Below are 24,703 nucleotides of genomic sequence, written 5' to 3'. Positions count from 1 at the left end.
AAAATCTTTAGGTTAATATTCAGAAAAGAAAGACAGGTGGTAGTATAGATACTTTTTAATCAAAAATCTGTCTGTTTCAATAAATCATTAAACTGTGGTTTCAAGGAATCAAGAAATTTAATCATCTATGAACGCGTTTTGGTTCCATTTCTTAATACATTCTATTAAAGGTAAATCAGAATCGCTCTCACAATCGGTATCGGCTTCGGCGGCGATCCCATCTTCTGTGGCTAATATTTTATAATAATACATAAGAAAACAAAAAAAAATTTTTTTATGTATTATTATAAAATCGTACGTGACGTAACGCAAACCTTGACTCCCCCCCTCCCCAACGTAACAGGACCGTAACGCTTGGCCTGACCCCCCCCCCCCCTTCCCTCCAATTTGAGTTACGTAATTTGTGGACGCCCCCTAAGTAGGTAATATACATAGTGCTTCACTGAATCAATACAAAATTTACAATGCCAGCACATGAACTATAGTCTTTCAGGCTCGCTAAGGCCACACATTCCATACTACATTCTATAATTCTGAACGAATCTATCGATAAAGTGTTACTAAAGCTGCCAAAACAATAAAATTATAGATTGATATGGGCGTGGACTTGGTAGTCATGTGTAGTAAAGAAGCACAATTAAACGGGTTTTTGTAGTGTAAATGTAATTACGGCCAATGTAATAAATTCGTCATACATCTCCCACTATTATTTTGCGCTGTGAAGTAGTATTTTTAGTATTAAAATTAACGCACGACATGAAATGGCATGCGTCCACTTAAAAACACACTTAATTTCAAGTTCCTTATACGCGAACATGTTGTGTTGTACTTTTATTCCAGTAGCTTGTATCAAACTGGTTTTCAAGGCCCGCTTTTTGCGATCCCACCCAAGGTGCTTGACCCGGTCGGTGACAGATACCAAACTCATTCGTAGCTAGCTACGGACCGTAGTTACGGACCACATTGTTTACTATCGTAAAAGCATGCCTGGGATTCATTGTTGAGAATTTCACCGGTTTAATGTTAACGTCATGTCACCGTGTTTAAGTGAAGACTGCCATTGATCATCAATATAGGTCACACACTCTTCATTCGGCCATTATACTGCTTGGCAAACTTGATTTTGGTAAATATTTAATGTAAAAAAGCTAGGAAAATATCAAGACATGAATCATCTGCAAAGAAATGTAAGGTTCTATTATATTTAGTTGTGTTGCAATATTCCTTAATTTTATGACATTAATCCTGTTCAAATAAATATTGAACAAGTGTACGTTGGTACAATTTGGCAGTGATAGAATCTCGTGTTCTTATTTTCTAAAGACGTAGGTATTTTGAGAGCCAAAGTACATAGTCTCGAAGGACATGAAATCTCATTATCTCTATATAGTCTCCTTTGACTGGTTTTATTACAGTAGATCTACAGTACTGTAATTCTAACAATTTTACTCAAACGTGGCACGGTTTAAATTGTCCGACTCAATATTGGACATAATCTCTCTCGCTGAGGAGTTTAAGAGTACTACAATTACTTTGACAAAAATGTTGCCTCTAAGAGTTCAAGGGTGTGAACTCGATGACTGACGGGCCTCCTTGTACGACAGTATATGTAGCTTTCTGGAGATCGTCCTTTTTGAGCTTGGTTTTGGAGTCAAGAGGCCTGATTCGGGTGCGCAGTTGGCCGCATCTACCATCAGTCACCTTTTCGTACACTGGAAATAAAAGAATACATATGTCAAACCTTAAATGAGGTAACGTGAACGTTCCCATAAACTTTAAACTGTATCCAAAACCGTACGGTTAGAGTGAGACAAAGATAAGTTGGCAGCAATTTTGATCGCCCAGACAGTGCAAGTGTTATTTTAACCGTCAAACATCTATGAAATTATGACGATTACTTAACACTTGCAGAGGCTGGGCTGTCAAAATCGCTACCAATTTAGCTTGGTTTGATTCTAGTTAATGACGTGTCCCATTATGGTCTGAATTCGATTTCAGTATAAGTAATCCGATAATCAGTGCGTCGTGATTTCATCCATTCGGTTGAGCGTTTGCGAAAGCAAGTGCGGTTTTTTTATCGCGGTGTAAGTAGGTAATACATTTCATTTCCAACACACAAGCTTCCTAAAGGCTTCTTTGTTCTTGAAAACCAATTCAACTGACAAAGTTGCATTTTACCCACTAATGGCAAAGTAATTTGATGCAAATTTCTAGTTGTTTCCTCGTGTTGGCTAGTCAAATTAAATTTTAAGTGACTACTTTGAATATCTACCTAATAGCTTTCATTTCGATTTGATTTTTTTTTTACAGCTAATATCTTCCTCGCAATAGTGTGGTGAACAATTTTGTCTGTCATTCGACGGTTAACCCTCATTGTTAAACCACTCGCTGGTAGAGCTTGGTTCAATTTTGGGATCTTTCGCTTACTCGGGTATCAATATTAGCACGAGGGGTTAAATAACAACTTTGCCCTTCATCAACAACTGCCCTAAATCAACTTTTATCCCTGTAGATAGCCATGTATATTGCGCATACCTTAATAGGCTTCATAGGATCTCACAATGCATATTATCTGGTAACCTAGAGACCGATTGAAGTGATAGTGAGCGTTATATCTGCCTACGAAATATTTGCAAAAATTGCAAGATTGTTTATTTGAACATTAAGACGAAAGTGGAGGATCCGCGCGAAATCTCCTTTTCATACAAACGTAGTCCTAATTTTCCTCAGCATTTAAAAAGTTGTATGAAATCTGTTTTCTGCTCCTAATTTTTACAATAATCAAAAAATCTAAAAAAGTCAAACGTAGGGCATAGCCATGGTTTATGTACATCAAATTGTATATTAAAATAGTTTCCATAAATAATGTCAATATCCAGTGAGGAAAACGGGAACTACGTTTGTATGGAGAAGCGGCCGTCTCCGTCCCCGTTCCTCTTAATTGTGTGTAAAACGATTGTAACTTTAATTAAACATACCAACATGCCACGCAATGTTCAACTCCGTGAAAACGTAATGAACCTATCAATTCAGCGGATTGAGCTGTCATTTTTATGACACATATGCGTAAAACTAAGCAAGCACACCTAAATCTGTCAATAATTGGGTGCGTTACAAAACGCGAATGAGGTAACGTTCGCGTTCGCACGAACAAACCGGTCTGCATTTGTTGTGATCGCTCGCAGCATGATACGCACTATTTCACGCACATAACGCCAACCGGGGAAACCGAAAGTTAATTCTCCTCCGGTCATCAGTTCAGACTTGAACCTTCATAAAATTACCGGTCGTTGTCCAATAGTGATTAATTCTCTATCGCTAATTTTACGCCTGATTAAATATTAAATTTATTAATCAGGGTCAGTCCTGTTTTAATATGTACAGTGTGTTTTTTTATATAACCGCAAACTTAAACGAAGCGTAAGTTTTAGTGTTACTTATTAAATTATTTTGAAAGTTTATTTTTTTTAATTTAGTTTTTAACTACTTACCACAGCGTAATAATTATTTTTTCGACAATAATATATTTCGTACATCGTGCTTTCTTGTGACAGTTGTGACGTCGCGTTAGTAAATGCGACGTTATAAATTAAAACAATGTAGTAAAGTACCTAATACATTGCTTGCTGCATTAATTTATAAGAAATAATAAGTCGTACATTTTTTATAAAACCTATGAAAGTGTGTTCATTAGGGCCTAACTAAACTAAGCGGTCGTATCAAAAATACATGCTGTAGGCATAATACCTATATCTGAATCTCATGGAAGTTTTGTTATTCATTTATGATAGATGTAAAATAAAGCTATTACTTACAAGTCTTCCTAAACGAATTGTGGCATGCCATGTGGCACACTGATGGGAATCCTTTAAGCCTGTTTGGGTCGATAGGAGACACGCCCGAGGGACTGGCACATATAGGGACCTTCCTGCCTCCGCATCCGCTGACGCAGCCATCGTAATTGTTCCTTATTCTTCGAGTTCGAGTAGTAGTGGGTCTTCTAGTGGTGGTTGTAATCGGAGGATTGATTTCGACTTTGGTCACGGATCCCCTTGGAGCTACTAGGCGAATTCTGAATGACGGTAGTTGAGAGCCTGATTTTGAGCTGTTTGTGCAGGGTACTTGAGGGGCATTGCTAGTACTAGGTATTGCTGGAGAAAAGGTAGAAATTACTGGGGGGACTGCAAAAGAGGTGCTGTTGGTAACTGATGGAAGGGAAAAGGGGGTAGAGGTAACCGGTGGAAGCGAATAGGGGGTAGATGTAACTGGTGCAAATGAAGAGGTAGATGTTACTGGTGCAAATGACGAAGAGGTAGACGTTACTGGCGCAAATGACGAAGAGATAGATGTTACTGGCGCAAATGACGAAGAGATAGATGTAACTGATACAAATGAAGAAGATGTAGACGTAAATGGTGGAAATGAAGAAAAGGTAGTCGTAACTGGTGGAATTGTAGTAGAGGTAGGAGCTGGCGGCGTTCCTTGCGGCGTTCCTTGTGGCGCGGTTTGTATTTGGATTTGCTGGGGAGCTGATAATACTGGTGGGGCCGAAGGCGGTGCGGGTGGTTGTTGGAACTGTGACAATTCGGGAAGTCGTGGTGGCGATGTCGGCGTATCAGCAAATATTGTGACCGGTGGAGATTGCGACGGCACTGACTCTGTCGACTGTGGCTGAGCAGGTTCTTCAGTTTGTAAGGGCACAACGGATATTTCTGTTATTCTGTCATTCGGCCTGCCTATTGATGGCGCCGAACTTGTGGGTGTCGAGAACAAAATCGGATCTGCTGTCGAGGATTGTAGCACGACGATTGGATTAGCCGAAGAGAAAGTCGATTGCGTCGAAAATATCTCAGATAAGGGCTTCGGTGAGTATGATCCATCATTTATTACGTTAGCGGCGTACCATGATTCTGGTAGAGTGTTTGAGATTTCAGTTTGGCTGAGCTGTAACACTGGAATTAAGAAAAAAAGAAAATTAAATGATTTCTTTTCACGAATTTTCTAAGTATGTTCGTATCATGCACCACGAAAGCATACATAAATGAATATTTGGGGAGTATCTTACAGATCGACCTAGTTCCAAACTAGGCAAAGCTTGTACTATGGGTAGGCAACGATATACATACGTATACATATATAGATAAATACATAAGTACTTATATAATATAATACGTAGTAAACACCCATGACTCAGGAACAAATATCTGAATTAATCACACAAATTATTGCCCTTATTACCGGGATTCGAACCCGGGACCATCGGCTTCATAGGCAGGGTCACTACCTACTAGGCCAGACCGGTCGTCACTCAAATAAAACAATGCAAATATTTGCACCTACGATCGCCGAGTTGTCATTTCCTCAACAAGTTAGCGCCTAAAGATTCTTGATTGGTTATTAATGGAGACCTATTAATGAAATTAAGTACCATACTCTAGTAAATGTAGTCCAATATTGCAACAATAGTCTAATTTTTAATAATTATGTTTGACGAGGTTATTAGAATGAATAATCGTAAAATAGACATATCGTACTTTGGGTACACAATTGCTCATTGAAAATTTGTTAAAAACTTATCATTATTACAAAAATATAATTCTATTCTAAATTAGATAAATACCTATCATTATTACAAAGATATAATGCATAGGTACATTTCGACCAACTGTGTGAGATGTGGACCATAGTTACCTGAGTTTTCGGTAGGTATAGGTATATCACGGAATGTTACATGGAGTCTTATAGAAATTACTATCTGAACGGGTCTCCTTAAGGCACATTACTTATACAAATTAATTAAGGGGGCGTCCACAAATTACGTAACGCAAAATTCCTAATTTTTTGACCCCCCCCCCTCCCCTCATGTAACAGGACCGTCACGCTTATCTGGGACCCCCCCCCCCCCTTCAATTCCGTTACGTAACAAGTGCTTTGTAAAAATCTTTAGGTTAATATTCAGAAAAGAAAGACAGGTGGTAGTATAGATACTTTTTAATCAAAAATCTGTCTGTTTCAATAAATCATTAAACTGTGGTTTCAAGGAATCAAGAAATTTAATCATCTATGAACGCGTTTTGGTTCCATTTCTTAATACATTCTATTAAAGGTAAATCAGAATCGCTCTCACAATCGGTATCGGCTTCGGCGGCGATCCCATCTTCTGTGGCTAATATTTTATAATAATACATAAGAAAACAAAAAAAAATTTTTTTATGTATTATTATAAAATCGTACGTGACGTAACGCAAACCTTGACTCCCCCCCTCCCCAACGTAACAGGACCGTAACGCTTGGCCTGACCCCCCCCCCCCCCCTTCCCTCCAATTTGAGTTACGTAATTTGTGGACGCCCCCTAAGTAGGTAATATACATAGTGCTTCACTGAATCAATACAAAATTTACAATGCCAGCACATGAACTATAGTCTTTCAGGCTCGCTAAGGCCACACATTCCATACTACATTCTATAATTCTGAACGAATCTATCGATAAAGTGTTACTAAAGCTGCCAAAACAATAAAATTATAGATTGATATGGGCGTGGACTTGGTAGTCATGTGTAGTAAAGAAGCACAATTAAACGGGTTTTTGTAGTGTAAATGTAATTACGGCCAATGTAATAAATTCGTCATACATCTCCCACTATTATTTTGCGCTGTGAAGTAGTATTTTTAGTATTAAAATTAACGCACGACATGAAATGGCATGCGTCCACTTAAAAACACACTTAATTTCAAGTTCCTTATACGCGAACATGTTGTGTTGTACTTTTATTCCAGTAGCTTGTATCAAACTGGTTTTCAAGGCCCGCTTTTTGCGATCCCACCCAAGGTGCTTGACCCGGTCGGTGACAGATACCAAACTCATTCGTAGCTAGCTACGGACCGTAGTTACGGACCACATTGTTTACTATCGTAAAAGCATGCCTGGGATTCATTGTTGAGAATTTCACCGGTTTAATGTTAACGTCATGTCACCGTGTTTAAGTGAAGACTGCCATTGATCATCAATATAGGTCACACACTCTTCATTCGGCCATTATACTGCTTGGCAAACTTGATTTTGGTAAATATTTAATGTAAAAAAGCTAGGAAAATATCAAGACATGAATCATCTGCAAAGAAACAACAGGTTTTAATAAAAACTACTGTTTTAAAGGTTTTAATATATTCAAATGGTTAATAAAATGTTATAAGTAGCTTAACTTATTATAAGATTTATAGGCAGGCAGGTAATAAAATATTGGTTTTGACTAGGCTAGGTAATATTATGTACGAGTAGGTACTATTACCTATTTATATTTTTTGCATACCCAACCATTCCCCGCCTCGACAATTGTGATATATGTATTACGACTAAGTAATGTATTTGTGCATACCTATTATTTTCTTAACACACCATTGTCGATGCAGCGTGGATCCGCATCCCTATTTAGACTGGTGCGTAGGTACACACCTCCACATGCAGCGTTAATGCGTAGGGAATACGAGCACAGAATAAATATAAGTACTACCTAGATATCTATGGTACTACCGTACAGAAATGATACTTCCTACAAAACCGAAGTTTGACAGCGATTCAGGGTCGAATTATGCTGTCCCTTTCTAATAAAAAAATAAAATTATTATTTAGGATTATCAAAATTCAGTTCATTATCTGTGGTCGTGCACGTATAGGGACGTCCAGTTGTGCCAACCCTGATATGCTTGGAGCAATACTGAGCCGAATGGAGCCGAGAAGACCTCTTTCTCTTTTCCTTTAAGTGTTTAATGTTGATTAATGATTACAGCCAATGCAAAAAGGTGCTCATACAATGCTTGTGAAAAAACTCGTACCGCGCGATTACGTTCAAAATACCAAATAAAGAAATAACGGTTATACCGGCTATAATCAACGTTTTTTAGTTGTATAATATTCGGGTTTTCTGATATAAGTAAAACCAAGTTTTTCATTGTTACATTTAATTTTATCCCAGAATTGAAAACTTCACAGACGCCACATTGAGTAACGTACGATTAAGATTAGTAGGTATACAAGTTATAAAAATCAAGAAATATTTAAACAACTTTTCTTAATTAGTCACTCAATACTCATTAAAATATTAATATTATTATGCAGAAGTTAATAATTGAATATTATCATTTCAGTCAGGTCAGGAATCTGAGGTAAGTATGCGCATTAATGTGTAAAACGGTGTCGGTGTATCGATGCTCCTCGAAACAATTGTAACTATTACATAACATGCCTATTCTAACGTGTAGGTTCTATAAATAAATGATCTGAGAGTATAGATAGGTATGCAGATTTTATTATAGTTATCATTATTAGTTACCTATACGTCTCCCACCTTGAGAGCAGGCCTCTTTCAATGCACGAAATGAAAAGGCCATGATATAGAACTGTTTACCTACTTATTGAACATAATAACTGGTAAAATAAAATAAATATCTATGTAGTAGGTACCAATATATGACGTAGAAGCGCGAGTAAATTGTATGTTAATAACTTATTGTAATTGCATTGAGTTATTAAAATACATCGAATAAAAACCCTGTTCAGACTGAGATCATAAGTACCAACCAACTAATCCAAAGTAGAAGAACCCGCCTCAGTCTTTGAAGGCCTGTGTAAACCGGTGGACGAAAACGCAGAGGACATTCAATTTATCGATGTATATTTTTGTGCTTTTTCAATGTGCTTTTGTGCAGATAATGCTGCTTCGACATTGGCTGTTATAAAATGTTATATAACATCGTGTGACAGGGACAGCATGGTTATTGATAGTGCTTTATTAAGTACTGGGCTGAAATTAACACATGTAAGCAGACCAAAAAAACTCTACCGGAACGAAACTGCAAGCTCATCAAAATACCTTCTACTGAAAACACCCAGACACAAATTACGCAAAATAGTAGGATTAATTACAGGACATAATACACTAAACAAACGCCAACATAATATGGGTAAAACAGACAGCCCCATGTGCAGAGAGTGCATGGAAGAAGAGGACACAGCAAAACATATTCTCCTACTAGACTGTAAATAGGTAGAAGTATACAAGAACAAATACCTAGGGACTTTGTGCACACTAAAGGAGGCAGTTAGCAACCTGAAGACACTGCTAGGTTTCGTGTAGGAGCTGGTTAGAGTAGCGCTACTTCGTTTTCACGCAAAATAGGCACAATGGTTTCGATTTGCGAAAAATGCCCAGCATAACTAACAAACAGCAAATAATATTCTGACACCAACAAGCCCGAAGCATCACGAAGGATTTTTCTCCGCGCCATCGAGGATCACGTTAGAGGATACCGCGGCGGTAGACATCCACCGATACGCGGAGACTCCCGAGTGTGCCGGGGTAGCGGAGCTTCGGGAGGGGAAGGTTTTGTCAGCGGACGACGGGGGAGAACACACGCACACTGGTCACATATCTACCGATTACCGTAGCATTAGCGGTGGTAGGCGCTGGCATGCCACGGCATCCCCCGGTATGCTAATATTTTATAATAATACATAAGAAAACAAAAAAAAATTTTTTTATGTATTATTATAAAATCGTACGTGACGTAACGCAAACCTTGACTCCCCCCCTCCCCAACGTAACAGGACCGTAACGCTTGGCCTGACCCCCCCCCTTCCCTCCAATTTGAGTTACGTAATTTGTGGACGCCCCCTAAGTAGGTAATATACATAGTGCTTCACTGAATCAATACAAAATTTACAATGCCAGCACATGAACTATAGTCTTTCAGGCTCGCTAAGGCCACACATTCCATACTACATTCTATAATTCTGAACGAATCTATCGATAAAGTGTTACTAAAGCTGCCAAAACAATAAAATTATAGATTGATATGGGCGTGGACTTGGTAGTCATGTGTAGTAAAGAAGCACAATTAAACGGGTTTTTGTAGTGTAAATGTAATTACGGCCAATGTAATAAATTCGTCATACATCTCCCACTATTATTTTGCGCTGTGAAGTAGTATTTTTAGTATTAAAATTAACGCACGACATGAAATGGCATGCGTCCACTTAAAAACACACTTAATTTCAAGTTCCTTATACGCGAACATGTTGTGTTGTACTTTTATTCCAGTAGCTTGTATCAAACTGGTTTTCAAGGCCCGCTTTTTGCGATCCCACCCAAGGTGCTTGACCCGGTCGGTGACAGATACCAAACTCATTCGTAGCTAGCTACGGACCGTAGTTACGGACCACATTGTTTACTATCGTAAAAGCATGCCTGGGATTCATTGTTGAGAATTTCACCGGTTTAATGTTAACGTCATGTCACCGTGTTTAAGTGAAGACTGCCATTGATCATCAATATAGGTCACACACTCTTCATTCGGCCATTATACTGCTTGGCAAACTTGATTTTGGTAAATATTTAATGTAAAAAGCTAGGAAAATATCAAGACATGAATCATCTGCAAAGAAATGTAAGGTTCTATTATATTTAGAAAATAAACTAAACCGAAATTAGTAACTGCATTGACTATTCTGGTGATGTCATGCCCGATGGCGGAAAAAAAAACGGGAGTGAGGTGACTTGGCGCGCAGGGGCATTCTTGACCGGGCGACGGAACCGAACGGACGTCTGTGATTAAAATAGTTGGAAATACAAAAAGTGTTGATTTGTTTTTTTTGAGGTTGTTTACAAGTGGTAGCTTGAAATATAATTTATCTTCATCACAACAAGTGTTCATTATTTCCGAGGTTGTTTACAAGTCAGAAGTGGGATAACGAAATTCCGTAAGTACTCGCTCACATGTATATTCTGTTAATAATGCATATTATATCAAATATGATATAAGGAGTCTTTGCTAAATAAGGTGCTAGAGTAATTTGGACACGAGTATAAAGTTAGGTTGGTATATTTTACATAGTTTTGTGTAAAATATATTTAAATGCAATAAGTACTCAGATTTCTAGAACAAACACTTTTATTTCGATAAACTACCTGTTCCTGCATATTTTTATTAGTGATTACGATCACGTGATAACCACGTGTTTTATAAAACACATGTTTTATACAACATCTGAATTACGCCAGCCACCTGATATGCGGGTGATACAAAAAAAAAACAGATATAGGTGTACCCCAAGGTACTATACTACCTACATGAATGCTGTAACCACTTTAAAAAAATTTTTTTTTTTTTTTGGAAAACTTAGGATTTTCTAAATTTTTGCTTTGTCAATCATCGTGCCTAAGGTCAACAGGGGTATCACAGGGGAGCTAAAATTTCATTAGTTTTGCGCTAGGACGCACCGTTTTCGAGATATAAGAGAAAAGAGAAATCTTAAAGTTCTAGTCGCCTAAAATTACTCCCTACCTCCCTAGTTAAGGTACTAATGTTACTGTATGCGACGAGTTTCAGATAATGGATGAAGAATATGGGAAACGCCGAAGTTTAGTGACTCCAGAGCGTGATCGCTCCCGATCGAGGCGCAGTGGGACGTATGTACGACGCAGGAGCCGCAGCCGCAGCCACAGCCGCCGCTTGAGGGAGCGAGACCTGGCTCTAAAGAGGGAGCGAGAGCGTATTCGGCAGATGGAGGAGGATCTGCAGAAAGAAAAAGACGCCGAGCGCCGCTCACGGAGGAACGAACGCAATTCGACGTCAAGACGAAGCCGCGAGCGCCGCAGCCGCAGCCGACCACCGAGAGCCGGGATCAGCCACGAGCCGCGCAGCCGCAGCCGAGAGCGGGGCCCCAGAGCAACGCGCGATCGGGCAGGAAGGGATTCCACGAGCATCGATCGACGGCATAAAAGGTCATGTAGTCCTTCTTTCTCTTCTAATGATATTGTCAAAATAATCAAATCAATTAAATATGTCTTACCGTCTCAGCCGACAACACAAAGCCAAATTCCGATTAACAGAAATATCGACTACAAAAACATTATTCCAGAATTTAACCCATCCGAAAAAAATCAAAGGATTGATGTGTGGTTAAAAAAAGTCAACGAGTGTGCTAAAGTTTACGGCTGGGACGAAAAGACGGTTATACATTTTGCTATGCAGAAACTGACAGGGTTAGCTAAGACTTGGTTTGAGAGCCTTAATACAATTTTGTTTTCATGGGACGAGTGGCAAACTAAATTGGCTAACGCATTTCCATCAGAACAAAACTACGGGCAATTACTAGAAGACATGTTGAAACGTAGGAGTAAGTACCAAGAATCTATGGAAATTTACTTTTACGAGAAATTAGCGTTGCTTAATCAGTGCGAAATCACGGGTAGGCGAGCAGTCGACTGCCTTATTCATGGTATCACGGATAAAACTATGCGATCTAGTGCTTTAGCTTTACGGTGTGAGGAACCCGATCAGCTTCTTAAATTTCTACTAAGCAATAATAAAGAATCATTCGTAAATATTTCGTTGCCTAAGGATAGGAGCGTGACTGGGGGTGATGAGAAGACGTCTAGTAGAGCCAGCACGAAATTAAATCCTAACATATTTTGTTATAACTGCAAGGAAAAAGGGCATATTTATTCTCGCTGTCCTAAGCCTTTAGTTAAATGTAGTACGTGCCAAAAGGTGGGCCATAAACCAGAGATGTGTAGGCTAAAGTCAGACTCTGGTTCGACAAAGGCTGACGCTGTACCCAGAGTGATGCGCATATACGGATCTAACCCGTCTGACAAATTTAGAAAATCAGTACAAGTTAATGGTGAGACAGTGGGAGCCTTTGTCGATCTAGGAAGCGAAGTCACTCTTATACGAGAATCCAGTTTCTCTCATCTTGGGCTTTCTCATGATTGCATTCCTATTACGATGATAGGGTTCGGTGATAAGCTCGTACAGTCTTTAGGATCGGCGGAGTTGACCATAACAATTGATGGTGTATCCGCCACCGTTATGTGTCGGGTAGTTAATGATAGTCTGCTTGAAAAGTCGATGCTCATAGGTCAGACTTACTCTGAACAACCACATATCGTGGTTTACAAAGATGCAAATAAGTTGCAATTTTTACACATAGGTACAGAGCTTCCTAACTTACAAGAGCGTGCCGATGAAAAGTTAGAGAGAGTAAGAATTGTAGCACGTAACAGGATATATGGGGTAGCTAGCGTAAGAGCCGCCACTGGGACAGAGTTTAGTGGCAACGTTGTGTTAAATACTAAAGTGGTAGGGAAACCTCAAGATCAGTATTTGGTTTGTGGCGGGATTTATGAGGTGAAGCAGGGTAACCTTTTTGTAATGGTTATGCCCTGTGCTGCGTCTTGTTACCTACAAGAAAACTTTGTATTTGCGCGAGCAGAACGTGTAGAGGCGGTATATAGGTTATCGGATATAGGTACAGCAGTACGCCAGTACGAAAATGAAATAACTGTAGAAGAAACCGCGTCATCACCGTTTGATGAAAAACAACTCCATATAGGTAAAAATGTTACCGAAGATGATAAAAACAAGCTCGTCAAACTTCTCAGCTGTTACGAAGATTGCTTTGCTTCTGATTTAGCTAGTCTAGGTTGCACTAATACGACCGAAATGAATATAGAGTTAAATAGTGAGCGACCGGTCGTATATAGACCTTACAGACTGTCACATCATGAACGTGAGAAGGTCCGTGCGATGATAGATGATATGTTACAAGCTGGTATAATCAGAGAATCCGTATCTAATTATGCTAGTCCTATTATACTCGTCCGAAAGAAGGATGGTGGCGTCAGACTTTGCGTCGATTACAGACTACTCAATTCGATAACCGTAAAGGAACGCTACCCAATACCGGTGATAGAAGACGAGATCGCTCGTTTGGCCGGCCAGTCATGGTTTATCACGTTGGATCTGATGTCCGGGTACTACAGGTACCAATCTCGGAAGGTAGTAAGCATTTGACAGCGTTTGTCACGCCGGATGGCCAATACGAATATAACCGGATGCCGTTCGGCCTGGCAAATGCGCCAGCGGTGTTCCAACGTATGATGAACCGTGTGCTGGGCCCGGCCAGATTCGATAAAGCTACCGTATATATTGACGACCTGTTAATTTTTGGCAAGACCTCCGCGGAATGTTTAAGTAGGTTAGAAGAAATCCTTTTGTCGCTAAAAAAGGCTAATTTGAAGCTTAACTTATCTAAATGCAGTTTCCTACAAAACGAAATCAACTACTTAGGGTTTGAAATTAGTTCAGCTGGCATGCGGCCGGGAAAAGCAAAAATCCAGAGTGTGGTCGATTTCCCACGACCCGAAAATGTGCATAATGCTAGACAATTTCTTGGACTTGTGAGTTATTTTAGAAAATTTATACAAGGTTTTGCTCAGTTAGCCCAGCCTATAACAAAATTGCTTAAAAAGAATGCTATATGGGAGTGGGGAAACGACCAAGAAGAGTCGTTTAAAACGTTGAAAGAAAAGTTAGTTGATAGGCCTGTACTGGCAATCTATGATCCTACTGCAGAAACGGAACTGCACACAGATGCGAGTAGGTTAGGCGTCGGCGGAATTCTCCTACAACGACCCTCGGGGAGTGGGGGCTCTTTTCATCCGGTGGCATATTACAGTCGCCAAACTACCCCGGAGGAGAGGAACTTCCACTCCTATGAATTGGAGACATTAGCCGTGATATGCTCGCTTAAAAAACTGAGAGTGTACTTATTAGGTAAGCCATTTAAGATAGTCACCGATTGTAGTGCTCTCCGCTCCACGTTCGAAAAACGCGATCTTATACCTAGGATCGCCAGGTGGTGGTTAGCACTGCAGGAATTTCTATGCACGGTGGAGTATAGGGCAGGAACCAAAATGGCACACGTCGATGCGCTATCTAGAAATCCCATTACCGATGTAGAAACCGAATGTCCCGAACAATACCCTTCTGTCATGACAATTTGCGATGATGACTGGCTTCTTACGCTACAAATGGGTGATTCGGAACTCTGCCGCATCCGCGATACTATCAGTAGTAATCTAGACCCCAAAGGCGTAGAATACATTAAATCAAATTACGTTTTACGGGACAATAAAGTATTTAGATGCATAGGCGGTGATAAAGAATGCTTGAGGTGGGTAGTCCCGAAGGGCGCTAGATGGCAAATATGCAAGCGTAATCATGATGATATAGGTCATGTAGGTTTTGAAAAAACACTAGATAGAGTTAGAAGAAATTACTGGTTTGCAAAGATGAAAAAGTTTATAAAGAAATATGTAGGAGCCTGTATTGATTGCGCATATGCCAAAAAGGGTACAAATGCAAAGGAAGGCCTTTTACATCCTATAGAAAAGATTAAAAAACCGTTTCATACGCTGCATATAGACCATCTTGGGCCCTTCATTAGATCAAAAACGGGACACACTTATATATTATCCGTAGTAGATGCATTTACGAAGTTTTTATTCATAAAACCGGTCAAAAACACGAAAACTCAGAACGTTATAAGGGTATTGCAGGACATATTCGACACTTTCCGAGTGCCTGATCGAATCATTAGTGACCGTGGCTCGTGCTTCACTTCTCATGCGTTCAGAAGGTTTTGTTTAGATCGAGGCATTAAACATGTCTTAAACGCAGTGGCCAGCCCGCGAGCAAATGGTCAAGTCGAGCGATACAATAGAACGATCCTCGACTCGCTGACAGCTCAGGGCCTTGGAACGGATGAGAGAGAATGGGATAGGGAATTAGGGAAAATTCAGTGGGGACTAAACAATACAGTGCAGAAGACGATCGGTAGGGCACCAGCTGAAGTTATGTTCGGGGTTGAAATGACAAGCGAATATAATCCTGTTTTAAATCAAGTTGCAGATAAGACACAAAATAAATTGTCCCTAACGTCTATTCGTAGCGAGGTTAAGGATAGAATTGACAAGGCTCAAGACGCTCAAAAACTACGTTATGATCAGGGTAGACGTCCTGCGCGTTCTTATAAGAATGGCGATTTAGTAAAAATTACTAAAGTTGCATTCCAAAATAATGGCAAGAGTACCAAACTTATGCCTTCATACGAGGGGCCCTTTAAAGTCGTTAAGGTACTAGGTAACGACCGTTATAAGGTAGCTCCTATTTCTGGATATGAAGGTATGAAGAACAAACGAAAAACTACAGTGGCTGCGGACAGAATCCGCCCTTGGATACATATAGCCTCACTAGAAATCGATAGTGATAACGAAAGCGATAACGACGTTTCTTACATAGAAGAGGTAGACGATTCAGAAAACTAGCTATCGCAAATGTATTTTTTTTGTCTCGTTTCAGGTCGAGTGCTAGAAGACGCGGAAATGGTTGGCGTGCTTAGCTTGGCCTGAAACGAGATGAACAAATCTGGATATATGTTTGATTGCATATTTGGTTACAAGGTTATTTGGTTACACGGCTACAAGGATATTTGGTTACAAGGTTACAAGGCTTTTGGTTACAAGGATATTTGGTTACAAGGTTAATAGGATATTTGGTAATAAGGCAGCAGGGATAATTGGTTATATATATTTTTTTAAGTTAAAAGGTTACTCGTTTACTCAGTTTGTTAGTTCCATATGCATAGTTTCTATGATAGAGAGTTAACTAATTATATAGCTACTTGGATACATGGTAAATCGTAATGAATATAATTATTATTTCAATAGATAATCACTTACATAATGTTTATTATATAACAGTAAATTGCTATTAAAATCAATATAAATTGTTATAGATAATTATGTCTAAAAATATATAAATACTAGTTTTATATTCGTTACATTTAATTAGATATGAATGACATAATGATGAATTTATGTTTATATAAAATTTGAATTGAATTGATTGATTTAGTTTTCTATAAAATTATCTTGAATGTAAAACAATTTCTAGGTCTGGAATGTCCTTGCTCGCCGAGTGTAAGGTTTTGGTTTCACCAGATACGTGCCTGGGGACATGCACGTCATCAGGATGGTCGAGTGTAAGGTTCTATTATATTTAGAAAATAAACTAAACCGAAATTAGTAACTGCATTGACTATTCTGGTGATGTCATGCCCGATGGCGGAAAAAAAAACGGGAGTGAGTTGACTTGGCGCGCAGGGGCATTCTTGACCGGGCGACGGAACCGAACGGACGTCTGTGATTAAAATAGTTGGAAATACAAAAAGTGTTGATTTGTTTTTTTTGAGGTTGTTTACAAGTGGTAGCTTGAAATATAATTTATCTTCATCACAACAAGTGTTCATTATTTCCGAGGTTGTTTACAGAAACAACAGGTTTTAATAAAAACTACTGTTTTAAAGGTTTTAATATATTCAAATGGTTAATAAAATGTTATAAGTAGCTTAACTTATTATAAGATTTATAGGCAGGCAGGTAATAAAATATTGCTTTTGACTAGGCTAGGTAATATTATGTACGAGTAGGTACTATTACCTATTTATATTGTTTGCATACCCAACCATTCCCCGCCTCGACAATTGTGATATATGTATTACGACTAAGTAATGTATTTGTGCATACCTATTATTTTCTTAACACACCATTGTCGATGCAGCGTGGATCCGCATCCCTATTTAGACTGGTGCGTAGGTACACACCTCCACATGCAGCGTTAATGCGTAGGGAATACGAGCACAGAATAAATATAAGTACTACCTAGATATCTATGGTACTACCGTACAGAAATGATACTTCCTACAAAACCGAAGTTTGACAGCGATTCAGGGTCCCTTGCTATGCTGTCCCTTTCTAATAAAAAAATAAAATTATTATTTAGGATTATCAAAATTCAGTTCATTATCTGTGGTCGTGCACGTATAGGGACGTCAAGTTGTGCCAACCCTGATATGCTTGGAGCAATACTGAGCCGAATGGAGCCGAGAAGACCTCTTTCTCTTTTCCTTTAAGTGTTTAATCTTGATTAATGATTACAGCCAATGCAAAAAGGTGCTCATACAATGCTTGTGAAAAAACTCGTACCGCGCGATTACGTTCAAAATACCAAATAAAGAAATAACGGTTATACCGGCTATAATCAACGTTTTTTAGTTGTATAATATTCGGGTTTTCTGATATAAGTAAAACCAAGTTTTTCATTGTTACATTTAATTTTATCCCAGAATTGAAAACTTCACAGACGCCACATTGAGTAACGTACGATTAAGATTAGTAGGTATACAAGTTATAAAAATCAAGAAATATTTAAACAACTTTTCTTAATTAGTCACTCAATACTCATTAAAATATTAATATTATTATGCAGAAGTTAATAATTGAATATTATCATTTCAGTCAGGTCAGGAATCTGAGGTAAGTATGCGCATTAATGTGTAAAACGGTGTCGGTGTATCGATGCTCCTCGAAACAATTGTAACTATTACATAACATGCCTATTCTAACGTGTAGGTTCTATAAATAAATGATCTGAGAGTATAGATAGGTATGCAGATTTTATTATAGTTATCATTATTAGTTACCTATACGTCTCCCACCTTGAGAGCAGGCCTCTTTCAATGCACGAAATGAAAAGGCCATGATATAGAACTGTTTACCTACTTATTGAACATAATAACTTGTAAAATAAAATAAATATCTATGTAGTAGGTACCAATATATGACGTAGAAGCGCGAGTAAATTGTATGTTAATAACTTATTGTAATTGCATTGAGTTATTAAAATACATCGAATAAAAACCCTGTTCAGACTGAGATCATAAGTACCAACCAACTAATCCAAAGTAGAAGAACCCGCCTCAGTCTTTGAAGGCCTGTGTAAACCGGTGGACGAAAACGCAGAGGACATTCAATTTATCGATGTATATTTTTGTGCTTTTTCAATGTGCTTTTGTGCAGATAATGCTGCTTCGACATTGGCTGTTATAAAATGTTATATAACATCGTGTGACAGGGACAGCATGGTTATTGATAGTGCTTTATTAAGTACTGGGCTGAAATTAACACATGTAAGCAGACCAAAAAAACTCTACCGGAACGAAACTGCAAGCTCATCAAAATACCTTCTACTGAAAACACCCAGACACAAATTACGCAAAATAGTAGGATTAATTACAGGACATAATACACTAAACAAACGCCAACATAATATGGGTAAAACAGACAGCCCCATGTGCAGAGAGTGCATGGAAGAAGAGGACACAGCAAAACATATTCTCCTACTAGACTGTAAATAGGTAGAAGTATACAAGAACAAATACCTAGGGACTTTGTGCACACTAAAGGAGGCAGTTAGCAACCTGAAGACACTGCTAGGTTTCGTGTAGGAGCTGGTTAGAGTAGCGCTACTTCGTTTTCACGCAAAATAGGCACAATGGTTTCGATTTGCGAAAAATGCCCAGCATAACTAACAAACAGCAAATAATATTCTGACACCAACAAGCCCGAAGCATCACGAAGGATTTTTCTCCGCGCCATCGAGGATCACGTTAGAGGATACCGCGGCGGTAGACATCCACCGATACGCGGAGACTCCCGAGTGTGCCGGGGTAGCGGAGCTTCGGGAGGGGAAGGTTTTGTCAGCGGACGACGGGGGAGAACACACGCACACTGGTCACATATCTACCGATTACCGTAGCATTAGCGGTGGTAGGCGCTGGCATGCCACGGCATCCCCCGGTATGCGCCAGAGTCCTACCAAGCGCGCGGGCCGTTACCCCGCGCTGGCGGGCGCTCGCGGTATCGTGGGGATAAAATATTTTACCTTTTCATCAGTGTGTGCTGCGCGGAGGAAATTCTTTACAATGATCTGCGCTACCGTCCGTCGGTTTGCGATTAAAAGGCTTAAGTCTGTTGAGTTGTGAGTCCAGTGTTTGTTTGAGTATTTTGGCGTTAGCTAATATCATCAATACAGAACCTGTTAGAAAACAAATTCTGTGGGTTCTAACCATTTAGTTACGAGTCGGTCATTCTCAATAAATATGTCTGTGGTCTAATCGCCGCGACTCATATATTTTCATACAAAATGTATGAAAAGAGTCATGGCAAATTAGACGCAACCGCAGACATATTCTTAGAGAAGGACCCGAGTAATAAAAATTATAAAAGTAAACCGAGAACTGTTTTTAAAGAAAGCGCGTCTTAGATCTCTGGCGTCTTAGAATTTGTAGCAAAAATGTTGAGTTTTCTCTTAAACTTGCTCTCAAGCTTCTACAAAAACGCAATACTCTAGCATGCTTAACAGAATACAAGTTTAGATATAACTTATTATAAGTTTATAAGACCGAACACTAAAGTCTAAGATACTACGTTATTCTAAAGATAAAGGATACTAAGTACTCGTCTTTACAACAGTGTGACCAGAAGCTCTTTGTAGCTGAATCACGTGGTCCACACCTACCTACTGTGACATCGTCTATTCTGCTCACGTTTATGGCTTCAATGCGCGAAGTAACTATGGGAATTGAAAGTTGACTGACTCCAATAACGCATTAACAGGAAAGCGCGTATCATAGTGTATTGTGTTTTTCATTTTATTTTGTATATATTTCAGGTAATTGTTGGAATTAGAACCTATTATCACATTGTGTAAATTTATCGATTTCTGCTACCTAAAGGTTGTCTGGAAGAGATCACTTTTTAGCGATAAGACCGCCTATTGTTTACCTCTACTTCTGATGCTGTTTTCTCTCTGTATGGTTTTTATTGAGGTGTGCAATAAAGAGTATTTGTATTGTATTGTATTACTTCATATTTAGTTAATTCAGTTCATAAATACAGTTTTTTGAATTAAGAAAAACATATTGTATTGTATAGAATAACGGCCCGGTTCGAAGAATGATTAAAACACGTTTAAGATCTTTAAAAGATCGATAACTAAAAACGACATGTCAAAATTACCGTTTATTTCGATTTCGCTGTGATCCCAATAAGATCTATCTACAATATTTCTAACGTCAAAGTGACACTGGTTGCCCGAATCGAGCTGCTTCTGTCAATTATACGACATACAAACGATATCTAAATGAGAACTTATCTAAACCAGAACTTATCGTTATCGTATCTCATTCTTCAAATTGGGCCCTAAAAAATGTTATCTAGCAATTTGTAGAGTCGTGTTCAGATGTTTGATTTTAGATGTCAAAGACCTTTTTTAGGCGCGCGGTTGTTTTGTGCGATGAACGCAGCGTTGAACGCATGCGATCCACGTAGTGATGGAATGTAGGAAAAATGACAATGCACTTACCGCTGCGTTTACCGCGTAAACAATGTATGGTAGATTATCTGGGTGCTAAGCCAATTTGCCAATCGTTAACGCTCCGCAGCGTAGCGTAGTCATCTCTCTATCACTCTTCCATATTAGTGCGACAGTGACAGTTGCGTTTCGTTCGTTACAGAACGTAAACGATTGGCACCTTGGCTCTGATGTAAAATGATGCAGGTTCGACAAACGCATGAATTTTAACGCAGCGTTCATCGCATATAACATCAACCGCGCTCTTTATACTTAATCAATACGTTAACGGTTATGCGACTTTCCTGTGGACATCATTAAATAAACGGATTTTAAAGCCTAATTTTCGTACTTTATCCTTATAGAAATGTCTACTTCTTAGAATATGTATAATGGAAAGTTTTAAGCGCTTATTATACTTATCCCGCCTTCGAGCCTTACAATTGTGGCCGACGTCGCGCCCGTGCAGGATCGTTTTCCGTTTCACGAAATACAGGAATATCGTTAATAATATTTGACATGTAAGAAATTCTTTGTCTCGAAATGCCAAAAGTATAATCTTTGCAGTTGAACATTTTTTTTTACATCAAGAAATATTGTAAACGATACCTATGCTAATATTTCGCCAATTTCGGGGCCGACGACGTCGCGACTGACCGTTAGCCGTCCGAAGGCACGACAAGTGTAATATACGAGTAATAAGCCATTTAGAAAAAGTGACCAAATCGTTAACTTTTGTAAAGTCCACCGAAAAGACGCCGACTTTTCCGAACGTTTTTGATCAGTTTGTGATTTTTTTCATGTAAGTAAGTACCTAATGCTGTCAACTGTAAGGTGTTATTTCCAAAAATTAGAAAAAATAAACATTTTCTTTCCACTGTACCTACAGACTATGTATTCGATTCAGTTCTCACGACGTGGCCACGTCTATTAATATATTGATATCCTCGATTAACACCACTGGGTTTTTCAAATCTACAAGACTATCTATCAATATAGATTAACCTTCTCATGTTTATCCCCAAATTATTAACGCTTCATCGAAACATAACAACACCTGTGACCTTGTTGTATTGAATAAATATCATGTAACATCTTAATTACAACTACAGACCCTAATTTAAACAAAAACATTGTTCTCGAGGGCGTTACAATACAATAGTAGTATTTCGACATAAGTATTTAAGTATTTTAATTAATAAGTATAGTACATTACGATACAAGTGCGAAAAATAGGAAATTCGAAACGAGTGGCGATAAATTAAAACACGACCGAAGGGAGTGTTTTAAATCGACACGAGTTGCGAATTACCTATTCGCACATGTATCGTACAACGTTTTACAGTACATATGGCCCTTTAAATGTTCGACACAATAACATAATATGCTACTTCTCGCACTAGTGCTATAAAGTAGCCCCATATGTACTTTAAATAATATTTTTGTTCTACAAACAGCTCGTAAAGGCTCTCTATATTTGTCAAAGTCTGATGAAAAAGTTGCATTTATCCACAAGAGTAGCAAGTAATCTGATGTAAATTTTGTGTAGTTTCTTTTATGTTGGCTGGTAGAATTAACTTAAGTGATGATTTTGAATGATAAATAATTCCTAATGTAATTTGGATTTGATTTGTAATGTTTTACAGTTAAATTTTTTTTCGCGTTGATGTGGTGAAAAATGTTGTGTTTCACTCAGAAACAAAGATTAACCCCCGTGCCTTGTTACCCTGCGAGGGTCAACATTCCACTTTTCGAACCACTCGCTACGCTCGTGGTTCAATTTTGGAATTTATCGCTTACTCGGGTAGCACGAGGAGTTTAACAACAACTTTGCTCCGTTGTAAAACAAATAAATAGTAATTATTTAAATTATTTTTCTCTTATTTATCTTAGCGATAAAATCAAAACAAATGAAGAAGAGAGTTACTATCGGGTTTTATAAATAATTTTATACATGGTGGTTATTTAGTCACCTGCAATAATTTACGGGGTGAATATAAGTATTAGTCATACTGAGCAAGTTTTACTATGGGACCAACCCCGAAATCGCAAAAACTTACTCTCCCACAGAAAATGTCAAAGTCAGTCAGCTAAAATGTATGAAACAGTAAATTTTTTTCGCCATTTCGGATTTGATCCATAGTAAAAGTTGCTCAGTATGACCTATATGTATATTACCCGAAAATTATTGCAGGTGACTAAATAAACACCTGTAGATTGTCACATGCCAGTAGTTAGAATTTCAGCCGGTAAATTTTATTAAACAAATGTGTTTAAGTTAATTTAGGTAAGTACAGTCAACATCAAATAAATAGTGGCGGCCTAAGTGGCTAAATACATCCAACGCATTTGTGTTACCATAGAAACAAGGATGTGTATCGATATATTTCTACCTAAGAATAAGGGGATAACACCACTTATTTACCGTGAGAGCTTCAACTCTTGCATGGTCCAGACATTACAATAGAATGCTGTCTGAAACCAACAACAGTATATGAGTACCTATTACTATACATACTAACTTATTTAAGAAAAGTAGACCATTTCAAACCGGTAGCGCTTTAACAAACAATGGTTAGAGGAATTAAGAAACTAAACCAGCTCAGATTTCTTGCCCACAGATAAGTCCGTCACTGTGTTTTGAAAGGCGTTTGCAAATCACAATAAGTAAACACTCCTCCTTCCACCACAAAAAAGGTTCGTAAAAACAACATAGGTAACTGAATCACTTATCAATACATCACTTTGGACTATGTATACGGGTAGAAAGGTGTTAGAATTTAGATTAGTAAACACTAGAGTCAAAGGTGTACTTACGCGCTATAACGAGGAGCGAGGAGAGACGCGCGTGCTCCATGGCTGACACTGACGAGTGGCGCACACGCAGGTCGCGCAGCGGCGAGCCTCGAGGGGAGCGGTGGGCAGCGCTTGTTGCCATCGCTCCTGCATCACGAGCGAGTTGTAGACTATCGAACTAGTTTTAAACTGGCTATACACACTAGGGTTTGCCTGAGCAGTTTTGCCTGTACAGTACAACTGCACAGGCAAAGCTGTATAGGAAACTGCACGGTCGAATACCACACTCCGTTTTACCTGTGCAGTTGATAAAACTGCGTAGGCATACCCCAGTGTGTATGGCCAGCTTAAGAGTCACAAATACACTCACCATCAAATATATCGGAGCGGCCGATGTGCTCAAAAACATCTTAATACTCACTCTCTAACGCCTTGACAATAGAGGCGTGTTCAGATAATTCTGAGCACCTTGGCCGCTCCGATATATCTGATGGCGACTGTAGGTACTGTACATACCCGCCCCAATACAACTGACGTTCACTCTCATTTAAAACGACATGCTGAAAAATGAAATTTAGCATGAACATCATAGTAACATATATTTATGTCTAGTATTACTGTTCGTTGCTAGAAACTGACACAAAAAAAAACAAAGCTACTAGAAGTTAAGCATACCTACGAGAATTCTACTCGCTTTATTTTCTTACAAATTTTAGCAACAATAACTAATACGAGAGAGATATAAACTACTTTTCATTTCTCATGCTCTGAAAGAGGGTCACTGTTGTTCTAAAAAGTGTGCAGAAAGTG

The 24,703-nt window shown here is 38.7% G+C and overlaps 2 protein-coding genes across 2 annotated transcripts; one reads left to right on the top strand and one right to left on the bottom strand.

The window, feature by feature from the left end:
• Positions 1 to 1,214: 1,214 nt before the first annotated feature.
• Positions 1,215 to 24,048, bottom strand: LOC133522832 (mucin-2-like). The gene is made up of 3 exons (XM_061858296.1): positions 23,915 to 24,048; positions 3,816 to 4,952; positions 1,215 to 1,712 (listed from the first exon to the last, which is right to left on the bottom strand). Exons 1-3 carry the CDS (start codon positions 24,033 to 24,035, stop codon positions 1,552 to 1,554), a joined length of 1,419 nt encoding a protein of 472 aa, XP_061714280.1. The 5' UTR covers positions 24,036 to 24,048; the 3' UTR covers positions 1,215 to 1,551.
• Positions 11,114 to 20,433, top strand: LOC133523090 (uncharacterized). The gene is made up of 4 exons (XM_061858598.1): positions 11,114 to 13,824; positions 18,202 to 18,219; positions 19,307 to 19,602; positions 20,417 to 20,433. The coding sequence occupies exons 1-4, from the start codon at positions 11,390 to 11,392 to the stop codon at positions 20,431 to 20,433; spliced, it is 2,766 nt and encodes a 921-aa protein (XP_061714582.1). The 5' UTR covers positions 11,114 to 11,389.
• Positions 24,049 to 24,703: the final 655 nt, after the last annotated feature.

Source organism: Cydia pomonella, chromosome 11 (genome assembly GCF_033807575.1).
Source record: "Cydia pomonella isolate Wapato2018A chromosome 11, ilCydPomo1, whole genome shotgun sequence".
NCBI classification, from domain to species: Eukaryota; Metazoa; Arthropoda; class Insecta; order Lepidoptera; family Tortricidae; genus Cydia; species Cydia pomonella.
Note: the sequence above shows the minus strand (reverse complement) of the source record. Positions and strands in the feature narration are given on the sequence as shown.